At 51.3% G+C, this 12,049-nt stretch overlaps 1 protein-coding gene across 1 annotated transcript; it reads right to left on the bottom strand.

The window, feature by feature from the left end:
* Positions 1-148: 148 nt before the first annotated feature.
* TBC1D10B (TBC1 domain family member 10B) lies at positions 149-10,826 on the bottom strand. Its single transcript, XM_045848987.1, has 9 exons — positions 9,564-10,826; positions 6,550-6,649; positions 6,132-6,239; positions 5,934-6,040; positions 2,769-2,883; positions 2,606-2,671; positions 2,218-2,407; positions 1,743-1,897; positions 149-1,655 (listed from the first exon to the last, which is right to left on the bottom strand). Exons 1-9 carry the CDS (start codon positions 10,487-10,489, stop codon positions 1,011-1,013), a joined length of 2,412 nt encoding a protein of 803 aa, XP_045704943.1. The 5' UTR covers positions 10,490-10,826; the 3' UTR covers positions 149-1,010.
* Between the last annotated feature and the right edge of the window lie 1,223 nt (positions 10,827-12,049).

Below are 12,049 nucleotides of genomic sequence, written 5' to 3'. Positions count from 1 at the left end.
TGGGATGGACCAAAAGCCAAGAGGTACCTTACCTGTCGAAACCAGCCCAGTGCTTCAGTAGATCTGGCTCACTCATGGCTCACTCCCTCCCTCCCTCTCTAGTCCTTATCCCAACCCCCCTCATCAAATAACAAGGCAAGAGACAGTCCCAGGTACAATAGCAGGTTCTTTTCTGGTTTCTCAAAAGCGCTGCATGGCATGGGGGCAGATACAGAAGAGAATGTAAACATTGGGTTCCACCCCCTGGAACTCAAAAAAGACCCCTTTCCCAGATAGGAGCCGGAGTCTTAGAAGGGATCAAGGTGAAAGGTGGAAGTCCTGATGAGGCAAAGTAGGGGAAGCCTCAGAATAGAGGAAAGTGGGTGTATGAGAGCAGGAGGGTGGTGAGCGAGGAAATGGGGGACATTTCCTGTTCCAGTGCATGTCCCCTTAAATAAACTAAGAGTGCAAGAACATTGTGGAAGGAGACCCAAAGGACAAGATAGAGAGAACAGCCCTACTCTGGGCCAACCAGGTCCTTTGTACATAATTACAACAGAGATGTCCAGAAGTCAAGCAAGGAGGGCCCTGGTCCCCAGCCAGAAACGGGGAGGCAGGCAGTACTGAATAAAAAAAAAAAAAGAACAAAACAAAACACCAGTTCCACTTCATGGGTAATGGGAGCAACCAGAGTGTAAGAATCTGAAAACTGCTAACTCCCATTGCCAGGAGTCACCTTGTGGTGACAAAAGGCCAATCAGGACAGCACCTGGGAAGGGACTTCAAAGGGAACTGGGGCAGGAGTGACAGACCCCAGCTGGGCCTAACTCCAGACTTGTTCAACAGCTGTCTGTCTCAGGGAAATGCAGCTGCCCCATGCACTCTGACTGTCCTGGCTGTGTAAGGATTGCAGCTGGCAGGGAGATGGGAATCAAGCCATTTTCCTCAGAAAGAGGGACAGTCTGCTGAAGGGCCTGCTCTTGGCTGAGAGAAAAAGAGGGGGGCCATGAAGTCCAGCCCCAGGGCAGAAGTCAGAAATAAGCATCCTGCCGGGCCTCAGAGACTGAGGACCTATCCCCACCATCCTGGGGAGGTGGGGGCCCATCTGCCTTTCGACGCAGTGAAAGCTTCCTGCCTTGGGCCTTCTTCTCTTGCTTCTGCTGCTCCTTCTCCTGCTTCTGCCGTTCCTTCTCCTGCTCTTTTTCCCATTTCTGCCGCTCCTTCTCCCGCTTCTCCCTCTCTTTCTCCTGTTTTTGTCGCTCCTTCTCACGTTCCTTCTCCTGCTTCTGCCGTTCCTTCTCCTGCCTCCGGGTCTCCTTGCCGGGACCCAGTGGGGTGCTGTTACCAGTAGGCGAAGGAAGGGATGGATGCAGTCCCTCAGCAGTGACCACAGGCCCTGGGACAGGCCCAGCACTGGCCTTGTGGGAAGGTGGGGGTGGAGATGGGGCCCCTCCAGCAGCCAGGGAGCCTCGGCTCTTAAGGTTACTGAGGCTGAGGAGGCTAGAGGAGGGGCCAAGAGGTGGCTGCTGCCGCCGGCGCTCCTCATGGATGGCCCGGGAGCCGTGTAGTCTCCGTGAAGGCCGATACTGTAGCTCCCCCCGGGTTTCCCGCCACTTCTTGAGCTGGGCTGTGTTTTCTCGCTCAATCAGTGCTTCTGTCACTGGGAGGTTAGTCACCTAGATGGAGAAGAAATGGGTACCAGAATGCAGATGAGGTGAGGATGGCTTAAAGTAAGTGTGGAGTTTGCCGAGGCCAGGGCCTACCTCATGCACCAGGAAGTCCTCCTGCATGCACTGTTGGGGCAGGTTGCGCAGCTGCTCCATGGTTTCATACATGCCCTGGCAGGAGCGCAGCTTCTCCACTGAGCCCAGTGTGTGCCGCAGCAACACCAGGGCCACCCGGAAAATGATCTTTACGCCTGCATTATCAGAGAAAAGACAGCACAGGTGACCATGCCTGGGACCTCTGCCTGTCCCATTTAGGAGGGACTCACAACTCCCATCCCTGTCTACTGCCAACCTTACACAAGAGGAAACTGAGGCCCCAAGAAGAGAAATGAGCTGCCATGGGTCTCAGGTTCCTGGGAGGGAGAACAGGCTCTGGGCTGGTGGCAGAGCCAAAACCAGGCCTCAGTTTCCAGCCCCCAGACTCAACAAGCACCTTCTATCAGCAGACCACCACCTGGGAGGTGCCACGAAAACCCCAGCCCCCTCATGGCCTGAATGGCTATAAATATACCTTCACAGAAGAACATATCCCAGACACGCAGCACAGAAGCCCAGGGCAGGGTGCGGGCAAAGATGCACATAAACCATTCCGTCATGTAGAGCACAGGGTCAATGCGCTGCCGCCGCAGGTGCCGGTGTGCCAGTGGGGAGGCCCGGCGCAACAGTGCAAAAAAGATTTCTCCATCCAGCTGAATGGCCTCCTAGAAGTGAGGTGAGCCATGAGAAAAGGCCTGCTGTGGCCCCTTGATATAGAACTAGATCAAGCAGAGGATCCTCACCTTAGTGGGACAGACCCAGAGCAGAGGGACAAAAAGGCAGAGGGTGAGGCAGGGCAAGGACCTCCTTGCAGCCTTGGGGAAAAGTCACAGCCCTATTATACCAAGCCTCCAGACACTCACCAGCCCTGCACTGTAGTAACCAGGGAGGTACTTGTCGCAGATCTGCACCAGGCACCAAAAGGCTTGCTGAGAAGGATAAGAACAAGGAGGAAGGGATGGGTTCTGAGAAACAAAGCAGAAAGCTCTCCCATCTCCTCCCCAACCTGGACCAGAGTATGCTGACCTCAGCAGGCATGTGCATGAGCAGCACTGCAGCCACTGGGGCCTGGGCCTGGCAGTAGCCCTCGTCAGGCCGGTAGATAGTGTAGGCCTTAAGGATTCGATACAGGTCCTGTTGCCTGTGGGTATTGGGAAAGACCATGAGGGCAATCACAAGAGTTGGGAGCTCTCTGACCCAAACTAAACTTGCCCCACCACCAGCCCCAGCCCCAGCCCCAGCCCTTTCCTAAATCTAATTCTAGATTAACCTCAGAGCTCTACCCACACACCTCCATTTCCCTTCCTAGTCCTGCCTGTCAAGCTCAAACCAAAGACTCAGACCACAATCAAAGCACTCCAGGCTGCAGATTTCCACCCTTGTCTGCACACCTCACATGCTACCTACCATTCCCCAGCAGTCTGTGCTTGCTCTCCCTCCATCTGTCAACATCCCATAAACCTTCAAGGTCATCTTCGTGAGGAAGCTTTCAATATTCACAGCTTCAGTCTTCCTCTAGCATTGTCTGAATGCTTTTAACATCCCAGAGGAGGAGCTCTCCAGGGCAGGGCCTGCCTAATCTTTCTCTCAGATTTCATCAGTGCCCCGCCCCCCACCCCCAACACCTTCAGTGTTGGTCCTTAGTGTTGGCTCTGGTCCTTAGTGAAGGCTTGGGAAGCCACCTGTACCTCAGACCCTTCTCTTGTCTCTACATCCAAAAGAATAAAATCTCTGCTCTAGACCTGCTTGTCTTCCTTGAGGGTTGCCCCATTGCTGTGTCTTGGAATTCCATCCACACAGCCTCACATCAAAGAACAGAAAGCCTTCCTTCATTACCCATGCTTAATCACCAAGTCCTACCAACACTATAACCTGAATTTCATTCATTCTGTTCCTTCTCTCCACCTCCAAGCCACTTCACATTTCAGACCTTCATCACTTAACCAGAAAAAAGTAATGTTCCCAGAACTCCATCACTGAAGTATGGTCTTCACTTGTCCTTTATCTGTTTACCACCCATACTAGTATTCTCCACTTTGCAATAGCACCCATGAAATGACAGGTTTGACATACTGCTCGTTTCACCTAATACCTGTCTGCTTCTGTGCCCTGCCATCTCCCTTGGTGCTACGTGTGAACTGTCTATGATCCTGGCCAAGCATAGCCTTTCCACTTGGGACTGAATCCCATCTCCTCTTGCCTACACAGGCCCCCTTCAGCAACCTTCCCATCTCTCCTGCATCATCAATTTTTCTCCTACTATATCATTCTCACTGGCATAGTAACATCCATTATTTCCTCTAGCTTAAAGCAAGTCTCTTGACCCCTTTCTCCACTATATATTGCACTGTTTCTTTCCTTACCTATTCAGTGAAACACCTCCAGAATATAAACTCACTGTCTTCAATTTCTTTCTTCCCTTTTCCCAGTCAGGCTTTAACCCCATGTTCTTCACAACTGTTTTTATCAAGGTCACCAAAGACCTCCACAGTGCTAAGTCCAGAGGTCAATTTGCAGCTTTACTTTACTTGGCCCATCAGCAAAATTCCATACAGCTGATCCTGAAACCCCTCTTCACTTTGCTTACAACAGGGTGACAAACTCATTTTCACCAGGGGCCACATCAGCCTCAAGGTTGCCTTCAAAGGGCCAAAATAATTTTAGGACTGTATAAATGTAACTACCCCTTAACAGTTAAAGAGTTGAAATTACATTCAACCCTCTGAAGGCAACCACAAGGCTGACGTGGTCCCTGGTGAAAATGAGCGTGACACCCCTGGCTTACAGGAATCACACACTCCTGGTTTTCCTTCTAACTCTCCAGCTTCTCTTCCTAGTCCCCTTTACTAGTTCGTTCTCAGTAATTACTATTCTTGAAATGTTAGAGCGGCAGGGCTCAATCTCTGTGCTTCCTTTCTTATATATACTTGCTGCTTTGTCAACTTCATCTAGTTCCAAGAGTGAGACTTAGTCCCATCTAGAGGCTGACAGCTCTTCAATTTCCAGTTTAAACCTCTCCCCCAAATCCAGCTGTATATATTATACATCTAATCCACTTGACATCTCCATCTGTCTAATAAGCATTTCAAACTATACATTTTAAAACTGAGCTCCTGATACACTTCCCAAGCCTACTTTTCCCCCGGTTTCCCCCAACCACATCAGTATATGGTAACTCCATTCTTCTAGTTTCCCAGGCCAAAAACCTTGAGAGTCACCATAACTTCTCCCCTCTCTTTACACTCCACATCTAACCGACTGGCAAATCCTTTTGGCTCTACCTTCAAAATATAACCAGAATCTAACCACTTCTCCCCACAGTTCCACTGCTACCACCCTCATCCATCAATCTCTCTCCTGGAACATGGAAACAGTCTCCTAATTGGTCTCTCTGCCTTTGCCCGTGTTTCCTTACAGGCTATGCTCAGCACAGCAGTCAGGATGATCCTTTTAAAACACAAGTCAGATCTGGTCATCTATAACCCCAATCTCTATTCACATTCTCTATTCCCGTTCCTTGCTTTAAACTCCTCTTTAATACTTACCATCATTTATTTCACATAAAATGTGCTTTCCATCATCTTATTGCCTAGCCCCACTAAAATATAAGCCCAATCAGGGCAGGAGTTTTTGTCTCTGGTTCACTGCTGTCATCTGTGACTGGAACAGTGCTTGGCAGATAGCACACGCTCATTAACTTTCTCAAAGGATGAACTTATTGATAAAAATATCCGAGAACCACCTAAGATCATCTTGCATATTACTGGGGGGTAGTATGTATACATCTTGAGGGAGCCTGGGATAAACAACAAAAATTCAAGTGCCTTGGCCCTAAACTGCTTTTCCAGCCTCAGCTCTATGCGACCCTGCTGTCCAAACACAGCTTACATAACCCCCCAGGCAGTTAAAACTTGTCCCCTGCTCTGTTCCCAACTGGCCTTCAAAACCCAGCTCAAATGCCATGAGCCCTTGATGTACCTCCCTCTCCCACCCCCTACCATGTACCTCCACCACCCCCCATTAGAGTCTTCTTCCCAGAACACTTCCTTTAATATGGCTTGACACTCAATCCATGAAAGACCAGTCTTCTAGAAGTCCTGGAGAGCATGAACTGCTTTCAACCCAGTCCTATATCCATCTGGAGCCTTCCATAAATGTTTGCTAACTGACTCACGTGGCTAGGCACCTTACCCATGCCCCCCTCGAGCAGCAAACATCTCATGGAAAGGGAACTGGCGGTGCAGGTCCTTCTCAATCACATCCAGCCACTTGGGGTCCCCAGGAGCCCGTTCCAGCTCCTGCAGTGCAACAGCAGAAATTACCTCAGGATCTGGGGGTGCTAACGATACCCTTCACCCAGTGTCACATGTCCCCACACCCTGGACGCACCTCAAACTTGCCGGGGTTCTGCTCCAGGAGTTCCTTGCTATTGGACAGATACTGCCAGGCCTTGGCTCTGAGGGAGGAGGGGATTCCCTTCCGGCAGCGCAGCTTCACCTACGGCACAGAGTGGCAGGCAGGGGGACAGCTTCAGGAGCTGGCCCGGCCTCCAAGTTTTCCCCAGCTGTCCTTAGGCTCCTTGGGACACCCCTCCCACATCCATAGCTTGACACCACTAGACCTGGCCTGGTCTTCTATCTTTAAAGCTAATCTTCCCCCTAGGCCCAAATACCAGCTCTCCCCAATGTGTTCCAGAGAGTAGATACTATCATGTTCCTGGGGGCTTCCCCAGAGTACAAGGGCCCACCCCCCCCCCCGCCCACCGCCCCTTGTCCATTGCCCTGCCCACTACTTAGCCTTCTCCAACCTTCTGGAAACGCCGAGACAGCCACTTATCCCAGTTACTGAACATCTCCAGCCATTTGAGCTCCCGCTGCCGAGCCACATCCACTGGAATAGAGCTCTCTCTGCAGGATGGGGGGAGCATGGAAAGGGTCAGTAGCAGTAGTATAAAACCTAGATTGCTAGGGGGAAAGAGGCCAGCTACCTCCTGAGCCTCAAATAGAGACTGGATATAAAGGTATTTTGTGAGCTGCCAAACATCAGGATGTCTGGAGACTTTGCTATCCAAGTCCCTAGTTCACCAAACTGAAGACTTTTTCCCTTTGGAAGGGATCTCTGCACAGACATTGTGTTTTGACGTTGGATCTGTATACAGAAGTGTGTTTAAGTCTCACTTCTGACGTCTGTAAGTTTGGGGAGAGAATATGGAGTATTTAAAACCATACTTTGCATTAGACCTGGATCCAAGTTCTAGCTTTACCATTTATTCATTTATTGTGTCACCTTAGGCAAGTCACTTAATACCTCTTAGCCCCAATTTCCTCATTTGTAAGATGGAGGAAAAAACAATATCTACCAGAAAGTTTATATGAGATAACATATAGCAGGGGTGCAGTAAGTATTATCGATTACTACCCATAAAATAAAATATAGAACATATATACTTCTCTGTCTCCTTAGAAGCAACTGAATTTTCTCCTACCTGACTCTTGAGATCCCTTGGGCCATCGGCAATTCCCTTCACCTCTTCCTCCCTGAAATCATCCCAGATTCCCCAGCAAATAAAGCTTTCCTTACACTGTTTGCCCACTGTTCTGTCAGAGCTTCACATTCAAGATGCCCCATCAGTCTTGAAACAGTTACTTGTAGGAGCCAGTACCAGGAGGTGAGTAGAATGGAAGAGCTTGGGTTTCCAGACAGACCTGAGCTCAAATCCCAGTTACGTCCCTTAGAAGTTGGGGTATCTTGGCAAGTAATAACCTGAGTCTCTTCCTCATCTGTAAAAAGGGATATCACCACCTACATCACAAAGTTATGAGAAGACTATTGAGAAACTTATAAAGGACAGTTAAATGTAAGGGCTCATTAAATGAGAGTTTCTTTTGTCCTAGAAGCTCCTTAAACAAAACAGAAACTCTCTCATTAATCTCTTTAAGTCAGTTCCAAACTCTGCTAAAGGCCAAGATGAGTAAAAAAGCTTTCCTGCCCTCAAAAAGGTCACAAGTTACCAAGGGAAATAATTACAATATGGTGTCTAAAATGCAATGACAAAAATGCACAGAAATATCTACTTAGAGTAGGGAAAGTAGGTATCAGGGAAGGGTTCCTGGAGGGGACATCTGGGGCAAGCCACAAAAGACTGAGTAGAACTCGGCAGGAAAAGGAGGAGAAAGGCATCCCTGACCTAATATGAATCAGTTCAACAGGGCCACAGCACTAAGTGCATGGTGAGTAGTAGTAGGAGAAAAGACCAGAGAGGTTGGCAGAGCCAGATAATAAGAAGCCTATGTGCAGGCTAAAGCACTTGGACATTATACTTTGGTCAGTGGGGAGCTCCTAAAAGTTTTTAAGGTATATGGGGCCCTATCAGCCTCACCTCAGTAGTTTCTTCCAGCATGGAAGATGGATTTTAGAGGGACAATACTACAAAGCAGAGAAATAGCACCCAGCACAGCACCTGGCACACAAGCAGGGCTCACTAAATCCAATTCAATCCAAGTTCCTAGGGCAGCATGGGATTGAGGAGAGAACCACGAGTCCCACAGATCCATATTGTATGAGTGAGGCAGTCCACTCAACTGCTTCTTCATCGGTAAACTGGGTCCAACGACACATTCAGGGAAAACATCAGGGTCACATTTCAGTTTCCTTCCCCTCGTGGGACCATGAATGTTGGTGCTCAAAGGTTTTCTGATTATTTTGTTGGATTACAAAAAACCCTGCCTAGAATATGGCCTAGAATACAGGGATTCTCCCAACACCAGGCAGGTCCCCCATCAACCCCAATAGGCCCAGCCATGACTAAATGCTACTCATTCTTCAAGATTCAGATCAGCATCTGCCGCATTCCCAGATTGGGCAAAAGATCCCTTCCCTAGGTGCTTACAAAATCCTGTGAAGATCTCTAAGCTAAACCTAACACACATTGAAACCAAGTGTTTAGGTATGTTTCTTCCTGCAGATGATCATCATCTTGAAATGACTCTTTTAGCCTTAACATCCTGCACAGGGCCTGTCACCTGGGTGCTCAGGTGATGCTGAACTGACCAGCAGCTTACAGGGGCACAGGAACGATGGGCAAGATCAAACAGAAAGAGAAGGAAGAAGTCAAAAGTGATCACACCCCCACCTCAGGAGTGACTCAGGCCCCCGGAGGGAACTAGGAAAGAGTAAGCTGGGTTGGGGAGATGAGGAAATGGGGAAGAGGACTTCCCCACCCCCTTTCCCTCACTGAAAACACAAGCCTGCCCTTCTCTGTTTCATAGAGGAGTCCCGCCTTCAGGATCTCCCCTCCCTCAATCAAATTCCTCCCCACCCCCACCCCATCAGACCTAGGGCTATGAGAAAAGTGAAGTGCCTGCTTCATTCCCCAGACTCTTTTCCACTATGGTACCAAAGATCTCTACCAGAATCCCTGCCCAGCCAACCCTCTAGAATACCTGGCCCAAAGCTGGAGTTTCATATCAAGCTGGGACAACCTTAGATATCATCACACTCAACCTTTCACTTCAAAGAGGAAACTGAGGCACAGAAATGAGGTAGACATCAGCTCAAGGACATACAATACACCAAAGGCAAGGCTTAGGCTCAAACCCAGAACTCCTGACATCTGCTCTAAAACTCACGAACATAAGAGCGTGCAGAAACTTCAGGGTACTCTAGAGCATGAGTGGAATCACCAAATATCCCACGTTCCCGCCAATCACCCCTGGATCCTCAGAGGCTGGGCTGCCAGTCTGGGAAAGATGCTTCTTTTTTTCCTTCCCCAAACCTCTGCTTCCCTGAAGCAGTCCCATTGGGTGCCCACTGGGTACTCACAGGCTGCCCGAGTACTGGCTGCCCCCAAGGAAGCCATACTTGTCTGTCTTCCGCAAGGCCAGCCCATTTATCTCCGAGTCTGAGCCCATGGAGCTCACATCATCCGCCAAGGACTCCAAGGTCCCAGACATGAGGCTTACGGAGTCCAAGTAGCTCAGAGTGTCCGGGGCCTGCCCTCGAGGCCCAGAAATGCCAGGTCCCAGGCTGGACGTGGAGCCTAAGTCCTGAGAGTTTTCAGTAGGCTCAGGAGCAGGGGTCACCGTCACAACAGCTACCAGAGCCTCACTAGTTCCTGAAGGGCCTGTGCCAGACCCTGAGGGGCCCTCTGGAACCTGTCTTGTTGATGCTGATGTTGCTACTGCAGCTCCATGTCCACTTGTCACCTCTCCTGCTGTCACTGCTGCAATTGCTGCAGTCATTCCTGAGGCCACTGTGGTTCCCGGCTTAGGGGCAAGCGGGGGTTTGGCGGTCAGGGCTCCAGGAGCCATTCTGGAAGGGGTCCTGGTGGAGGTACCTGGTCCAGAAGCGGGTGAGGTTCTAGTCTCCTCCGTCTTAAGAGAGTCTGCCCCTAGGGCCAGAGCCATCGACGTCTCCTCTCTTATTACTGTCGTGGGCTCCAGGGGTTCCGGGCCGGGGGAGATGTGCGCTTCGGGTGAGGCCTCCAGGGTTAGCACCACCACTGTGCTGCCCGTGACCGTAGGGGCCGAAACCAGGGCCGAGGTCTGGGTCGGCCCTGGTACCCACGCAGGCCGTGCCTCCCCGGGGGCCACTAGGGTGACCGGGGCTGAAGTGGCTGTGGTCACTGGAGGCCCCGGGGCCACCACGACGATGGGCCCGGTCCGGGAGCCGCGGGGCGGCGGCGAGGGGGCCTGGGGGGCGCCATGACGGCGCGGCGGAGCCACAAGCGGCGCCGGGCCCGTCTCCATGGCTGCGGGCCGCCCCTCACATCCCCCCCACCACGGCCGGGACGGCCACAGAAGGCGCCGCCCCTCAGGCCGCTCCGGGGCCGCTCCGCACCGCCAGCCGAGGTAGGGGAGGTGAAGGGCGCGGCCGGGCGCGAGCCCGGGGCGGGGGCAGCGCACAGGCTGCCTCTGGGCACGCGGAAGCGGCGCTGGGATCCGGGGATGCCTCGCGCCCGGGTTTCGCTCGCAGTCTTCTCACCCCTAGAGGTCTGTCGCCGCCGCCCCCTCCCTCCTGCTTTGCGCAAGCAGCCAACCTCGCGCCTGCGCACACGCCCGGGTCCCGGCTAAGCGGCCAGCTTTTCACGCCTGCGCGCGGGCCGACCCATCGCGGTTCTTTTTGCTCCCGCCCTGTTATAGGGCTTGGACGAATAATAGGAGAGAGGGAACTGGGCTTCTGCCAATCGCTGGAAGGGTGGGGTGAGGTTGGAGGTGGGAAGAGGAAATGGAAGAAATGTAAAAGACCAATGAGAGGGCGAGTAAAGGCAGGAGGAGGTGGGATGAAGAAAATAACTAATAGAAAAGCAGGAACTGAACCTTCTAGCCAATAATAACGGCGGAAGAGTGAATGACCACAGCAGGAGGCGGGTACTATGAAAGAACAGGGGGGCCCGGCTAATAGGAACAGTAAAAAGGCAGCCAATGAAAAGGGGAACAGGCGGAGGTCAAATTGACAGACAGTGACGTCTATTTAGGTGGTGACAGACAGTATCCTCAGTCAATGGGAAGAGCTGAGAAATTTTTCAATTCTCCCAAGAAGGTCAGAAGGAATGACAGCTAGGGAAGCGGGAGAGGGACGGGCTAAATTTGCGATTAATTTGCCTCATCAACCAATAAGCGCATTCTCTCACTTTAGCAACAGAGGGGCAAAATAAATCACTGTCTCAGCCAATGGCAGTACCCAAAGGGTGCTGCCAGCAAGCGGTGCCAGCTCAGGGATATCTGTGACAACCGGAGACAAGCGCAAGAGGCGGGTGACAGCTAGGGACATCGCGGAGAAGAGACGGGGGCCGGGGACATTAGTGAAGCCCTTAGCCAATAAGAGTGCCATTCTGCCCTGCCTGAGTCCTTTCTGGGCCCCCATTCTCCATCCAGCTACCGATACCCGCCCCTACTCTTGTGGTATATAAGACCCTGAACTCTAACGTACAGCAAGTGCCCTGATCCAGGACTCTCCACCTCCATTGTCTCTGATTCTCTTCCAGCCCCTCAACCAATCCCAACACTTCAAGCCCCGACCACTATAACCAGAGCTCCCACATGATCTAAATGACCCATCTCTTCGAATCTATTTCCTGTGGGAATTCCAAGCCCCAAACCCCTCTATGTGAGTTCCTCCCCAGACTCCAGGCTCCAGTTACTCATACCTCATCCTTTGAGTGTGTCCCATCTAGTGAGGATCCCAGACCCCAATACCTTGAAATCCCACAACTGTGTTCTTATTCTTTCAGGGACTCAAGACCCTTCTATCAACTCCTATCTCCTCATTGCCACACTTCTCCATGCTCCTCATTTTTTGCTAAGAAA

The sequence above is a fragment of the Phyllostomus hastatus genome, unplaced genomic scaffold (genome assembly GCF_019186645.2).
Source record: "Phyllostomus hastatus isolate PE091 unplaced genomic scaffold, TTU_PhHast_1.1 phas_contig_64, whole genome shotgun sequence".
NCBI lineage: Eukaryota > Metazoa > Chordata > Mammalia > Chiroptera > Phyllostomidae > Phyllostomus > Phyllostomus hastatus.
This window is presented reverse-complemented; position numbering and strand designations above follow the sequence as displayed.